General features: G+C 63.8%; 1 protein-coding gene across 1 annotated transcript; it reads left to right on the top strand.

Annotated features, from left to right (window-relative positions):
* The first annotated feature begins 2,039 nt into the window (after positions 1–2,039).
* Positions 2,040–5,539, top strand: LOC101434577 (beta-lactoglobulin-2). Its single transcript, XM_012525081.4, has 7 exons — positions 2,040–2,166; positions 2,494–2,633; positions 2,912–2,985; positions 4,151–4,252; positions 4,700–4,804; positions 5,008–5,052; positions 5,356–5,539. The coding sequence occupies exons 1-6, from the start codon at positions 2,053–2,055 to the stop codon at positions 5,022–5,024; spliced, it is 552 nt and encodes a 183-aa protein (XP_012380535.3). The 5' UTR covers positions 2,040–2,052; the 3' UTR covers positions 5,025–5,052; positions 5,356–5,539.
* The last annotated feature ends 391 nt before the right edge of the window (positions 5,540–5,930 follow it).

Here is a 5,930-nt window from a genome sequence, read left to right as displayed (position 1 = left end):
CTCTGGCTGCGTGAGTTCTGGGAACCATTCTGCCTACTCTTTCCAGGTTTCTTTCCCTGGTTGTGGGAAAGCCTCAGAAGACCCCTCTGCATAGCTCTGGATGTCGTTCTCTGTGCTGCCCCCTCCTCCTGGAACTCTGCCCTGCAAATTCTAGCCCCTCAGCCTCCCCATGCTCTTTTCTCTTCTGCTCACGAGACCTGGGTTCCGTTTGGGCGCGCTCCCCGAGCTCTGCTTGGATCTGCCTTCCTGCAGGGAGCTGGTCAGTGGCTGTCCAAGTCCTTGGCTGTCTTTTGCCCATATGCAGAAGATATCGTTTGGTAGATTCTCTGGTTTTCTGGCTGCTTAAGGTGGGTGGATAAACCTGAAGCCTGCTGTTACACCCAGTCTTCCGTGCACTCCTTCAAGTGTGGGTAAGTGTGGTGCTGTGCATTTGCGTCAAATGTGTAGACTGTGTAACCACCACTACAATCCACACAGCGCTGTCCCATCACCATGAAAATCCCTCTCCTGCCCTTTGCAGCCCCACTCCTTCCCCACCCTGAGCCTCTGGCAGCCGCTAAGCTGTTCTCCATCTCTTCAATGTTGTCATTTCAAGAATATATAAATGGAAACATACAGTTTATAACCTTTTGGGTTTTGCTTTTCCTTCACTCAGTGTAATTACCTCGAGGTCCAGCCTATTGGTAAGTGTTATCACCAGTTCATGCCCTTTGACTTCTGAGCCGTGTTCTGAGGTGGATGCAATGCAGCTCGGTTAACCGCCCACTCAGTGAACGGCGTTTGGGTTGAGTCCAGTTCCTGGCTATCACAACTGAAATTGCTATGAGCAGTAATACAGGTTTTCTGCACCCAAAATTTTTCACTTCTCAAGGACAGATGCTCCAGCATCTGGCTGCTGGGGTGTATTTTGTTAGAAAGAAATTTTCTTCTGGAAGAAAATAAGGCTCACCTGATTGTGGAGAAGAAAAGAATTTATTTTTAATCTTGCAAGAAGGGGCACACAACCAGAAAACATGGCTGGTGCGCCGAACTAAGAAAAATGACACAATTTATACCCCTAAGCCTAGCACACAAGCCCTTTTGTTTCTCCATAGATTGGATACTTCAGAAGTTACAGCCTATCCGAGAAGATCTAACTTTCCTACACAAAAGTTTGTGATTAACCGCTTCCCCCATTACATTCCAACCATTTTAGTGTTTACCTGCTCCTCTTTGTCAAATAAGGAATGGAATTTAGTGCTGAATTGGTATTGACTTAGCTCTTTCTTGGGCATCTTTTTTTACTGCCTATAGGACTGGCTTAAGCTGGTTTTTTTTGTTGCTGTTTAACCCCGGAGTGGGAGACTGAGGCACTAGGCTGCCAGGTTACATTAATCAATATTTTCTTCCTTTATGTGAAAACTAAACTAATCTTCCTTTCTTACAATTTAAGTACATGATCAGTTGTTTTAAAAGAAATTTCCAGACAATTTCCAGAGTGGCTGAGCCATTTTCCAGCTGCTCAAAGTATAAATTTCTCAAAGCATGGGAGGTCCAGTTTCTCTGCCTGTCCCTGAGTTTTCATTTTACTGCCACCTCTGGGGAACCACTGCCCACCCCCTGCCATGACCACCGCAGGGGCCAGTGGTCTGTGGGGCTCGGGATGGTCAGCAGGGGCTGGGGCATGGTCAGCATGCCCCCAGTGGGAGGGACGGCCACCACCCACCCACCCACCCGGCGCCCAGGCAGCCAGGCTGACCCTGGGACCCCGCCCTCCAGGACACACTGTCCTGAGCGCAGGCCGCGCTCCTGGCCCTGGCGGCCAGCCTGGAGCAGCAGCCCCAGAGCCTTCCGACCTGATGCTCTTCCAGGAACCGAGGGGCCTGGCAGGACAGGAGCAAGTTCTCGCTGTGGCTTGGAGGAGAGCCAAGGCGGGGAAGTCGCCCACAGGCCAAGGTAAGTCGGGGGTTCCTGGAACACGTGGGGGTGGGCCGCCCTCCTCCTATATAAGGCTGGGCGCGCGCTGCTTCGGCCTTGGCCTCTCGAGCTCAGAGCACAACCCCAGCTGCCACCATGAAGTGCCTCCTGCTGGTCCTGGGCGTGGCCCTCCTCTGTGGCACCCGTGCCGTGGACATCCCCCGGGCCGTGGACATCCCCCGGACCGTGGAGGAGCTGGATCTGGAGAAGGTCTGCAGACGGGGTTGGCTGGCCTTGTGGGGTGGGATGGGTGGGCTGCAGGGCGGCAGGGGAGGCCGCAGGGGTCGGAAGGGCCAGTTGGGGTCTGTCCCCGGCTCCCACCAGTCGCTCCCCAGGACCCAAACTTCCCCCTGGCTCTTGGGGATGCCCTGGCCAGGCCCTTCCCGTGCCGGGACACGCTTAGAGGACGCCTTCCAGCGGCGGGAGGGGCGGTCCATGCTGGGCCACCGGGGGTCAGCGGGTGCTCCTCGAGGGGGGCCAGGTGGAGAGCGGCCAGGGACGGCCCCTCCCCAGGACAGACGCCCGGGGCTTCCCCAGGTGGCGGGCACCTGGCACACCGTGGGGATGGCGTCCAGCGACCTCGACCTCCTGGAGACCCCAGATGCCCCCCTGCGAGTATACATCAAGGAAGTGCGGCCCACCCCTGACGGCAACCTGGAGGTTCTCCTGAGCAAACAGTGGGTTTCCCAGGGCGCTGGAGGGGCGGGCGGGTTCCAGCCGGGTGTCTCCTGAGTCCCCTCTGCGTCCTGTGGTCCAGTTCCTGTGAAGGGCCCCTGCCTGTCCCCGAGCCGGGGGTGGGGCACATCGGCCTCCCCCTGGGCTCCCTCTCCCCACTGTCCACCTGCCCCGGCGGTCCCTGGGAGGGCCGTAGTGGTCAGCCCTGCGGTGCTCCCCCTCCTGTGCCTGGCGCCCCGCCGCTGGACGTCAGGGATGACCCCCACCCCTTGGCTCTCAGGGTGGACGGTGACTGCGCCGAGACCACCGTTGTCGGCCAGAAGACCCAGGACCCCGGCGTGTTCACATTCACCCGTAAGTGCCCCCACCTGTGGCGCCGGGCGGTCAGCCCCGCAGCAGGGATGAGGCCGGGGCTGGGGGCAACCGCTGCAGAGCCCGCCCCCGCAGGGCGCCCACAGCCCTCCTCCCGAGCTCGGGGCAGGCAGCCACGTGGGGTCCAGATGGGGCGGGAAGCCCGAGGGGGCGCAGGCATGTCTCCAGGTGGACGCAGCGGCCACGCTTGTCCCCGTGTGTCAGCCCCGGGTGGTCAGGCTGGAGGCCCCGCCCGCCCCTCTGCATTTCAGAACTTGCCTCGGCAGGCCCTGGGCCCCACCCACAGGCCTTTCAGGTGCCCCCAGCTCTTCTGCTCCCCGTCCCCGCCTGACCCGTGAGGCGTCTCTGGGCCCCGCCTGAGGGTGGCCCGCCACCCGCTCTGCCAACGCCTGCGGGGCCCCACCTCGACAGGCAGCCTCTCCTCCCCACCCCGGCGGCCCCCTGCCCTCCACCGAGGCCGCTGCAGGCCTCCCTGTGCTCTGAACGGCAGGAAGCGCTGCGGGCGGAGGCTCGACTCAGACCCCCGGCGGCCCCTGCCCCTCCCGAGCCTCGCCTTCCCTTCCGGCTAAGGGGTTCCGGCAGGAGCGCAGGGCGGGGAGGGCCGGGGAGGCCCCATCGCGAGCAGTTCCTCGCGAAGCTCCAGGACGGGCGGGGCCTGGGCGGCACCCCTCACCCCCACCCGGGGTCGCCCCTGCTCCAGGCCCCGCCCACCCCAGGTGCGCCTGGCCCCCGGCGCTCCCGCCAACCCGCCCGTCCCTGGGAGGGGGCGGCTGATGCCCGAGCTCTCTGGGGTGGCCCGCACCTCCTGCTTGCCCCAGCGGATGTCCGCTCAAAGGAAGCTCAGCCCCCGGAGTGTTTCCCTGCAGCTCCTGGGGCCTGCCCCGGGGCGCACCCTGGGCTGCTGCGCGGTGACTGGGTTCCCGGGTGAACGCCGCCTCCAGCAGCGGGGGCTGTAACTAGCCAAGCTGGGGGCGTGGAGGCTGCTTCCTGGGAGACACTCTCAGCCTGGGTGGGGGGCAGCGGGGATGTCTAGGGGAGCTGGGTCGGCTAGGGAGGGGCCTCCCGCCTGGGGGCTTCCCGGCGGAGCCTGGCGGGCGCGAGGGAAGGAGTCAGGCGCGATTCCGCCTGCGCTTGGAATCTTTTCCAGACCAGGGCGAGGGAAAGATTTTCGTGCAGGACACAGACTACGGGAGCTTCGCCTTCTTCTGCGTGGACGCCGTCCAGGGCCAAGTGACCTGCCAGTACCTGGGTGAGTGCCCGCGCCTCGGCGAGACTTGGCAGCGGAGGTCCGGGGGGATTCCAGGCCTTCTCTCTGCCCGTCGCCCCGTGCAGGAGGGCTGAGGTGGGCCGGGCTGCGGGGCTGGAGCCGGGGGGGCGGAACCAAACCTCAGCAGGCCATCCGAGCTAGGGCCGGAGATGCGCCCCGTTCTGTAAACCGCCTTGCCTGGCTGGGTAGGAGCCCTCCAGGGGGGAGGTGGACACTGCGCTTTCCACCCAAGATTGAGGAGACACACCAGGAGGTGACCTGGCAGGAGAGAGGGGATCCGGCTGCTGGTGGGGGAGGGGCCGCCCTGAGCCCAGAAGACCCCACAGGGGAAGGGGTGGGTGCTAAGCCAGACCTCAGCAGGCCCCGCCAGCTGACCCCTGCAGGCCCTGTCCCCCACGGCCCAGGGACTGACCGCCCCTCCCCCCACAGCCAGGACCCAGCAGGGCGACCCTGAGGTCATGGGCAAGTTCAAGATGGCCCTCGAGACCCTGCCCGTGACCATGCGCATCTTCCTGGACCTGACCCAGGGCAAGGGTGAGTGTGGCCGGGACCCCCACCCAACCCCCAGCAGGAGGCCAGGCGAGGCCCAGGTCCCACGCTTGTGGACGATCGTCCTCCTGCCCTGGCCTCAGCCCAGAGCTGCCCTGAGGGGTCCCCCCCCACCCCGTCCTTGGACCCCTCCCCTCTGTGCTGGGCGGGTCCCCCAGCGACGTCACCGTGACCCCCTTGTTCCACAGAGAGGTGCCGCGTCTAGGCGAGCCCTGCTGCTCCGGCCACCTGGGGTAACGTACCGGCCTTGCCCCTCCCTGGGCAGCACGGGGCCGGGGTCTCCTGTGTTCCTGGGGGCCTGCTGGGGGCCTGGGGACTGGGTCCCCGCTGGCCACCCCGGGGAGGCAGTCTGGCCTTCCCCAAGGGAGAGTTTGGAATCCTCAGGGCAGGGGGAGGTGGAGGGGCTGAGGGTGGGGGAGGCCGGGCTGGGAGGGACAGGCCACCCGAGGCCCAGGCGTGGGTTAGGTGGGGGCCCAGGGGCAGGGCCAGCGTCCCCAGGCTCCGGGGTCTCAGGCGGGGCCGCCTGGTTCCTGCAGGTCGGGGACTTTCCCAGGAGCCGGCCCCTCTTCACGAGAGAAGACGTCCTCCCCGCCCCATAGGACCCCCGCTCTGTGGAGAAGACCCCCAGGGCCTCTGCCCAGCCAGCGCACCTGCAGGGCTCAGCCTGGGGCCCCTGCTGGACCCCTTCCCTTCAGCACCAATAAACCCTTGGGCACCCTCCTTCTGACTCGGTGCTGACTGCGGGGCTGGGGGAGCAGGTGAGGGGCCTGAGGGCTGCGCGGGGGAGGGGACTGTGACCCCAGGTCTGGGTCTGGGCTGAGCCTGTCCTGGGCTGATTTTGGCTCCCTGATGGGCAGCCTCCAAGGGCGCTGGGGAAGGGCATGCAGCCAGGGTCTCGTCTCATCTCGGCGTGATATGAACCCAATTTCACCCTTATAGTCATTTTCATTTAAATTCTTTGAAAAAGCAAATTCACCAGAGCCTTCCTAACACCCCTTGCCCTCTCTGGCCACAGAATCAGGCTGGGGGGCACAGACTGCTCTGTGGGTTGAGGGTGCTCAGCCCCTGCATGGCTCAGGAATCCCATGCACAGGTTAGGGAAACAGCACCA

The sequence above is a fragment of the Dasypus novemcinctus genome, chromosome 8 (genome assembly GCF_030445035.2).
Source record: "Dasypus novemcinctus isolate mDasNov1 chromosome 8, mDasNov1.1.hap2, whole genome shotgun sequence".
Classification (NCBI taxonomy): Eukaryota; Metazoa; Chordata; class Mammalia; order Cingulata; family Dasypodidae; genus Dasypus; species Dasypus novemcinctus.
The sequence above is the reverse complement of the archived record's forward strand: the minus strand, read 5'-3'. Positions and strand labels throughout refer to the sequence as shown.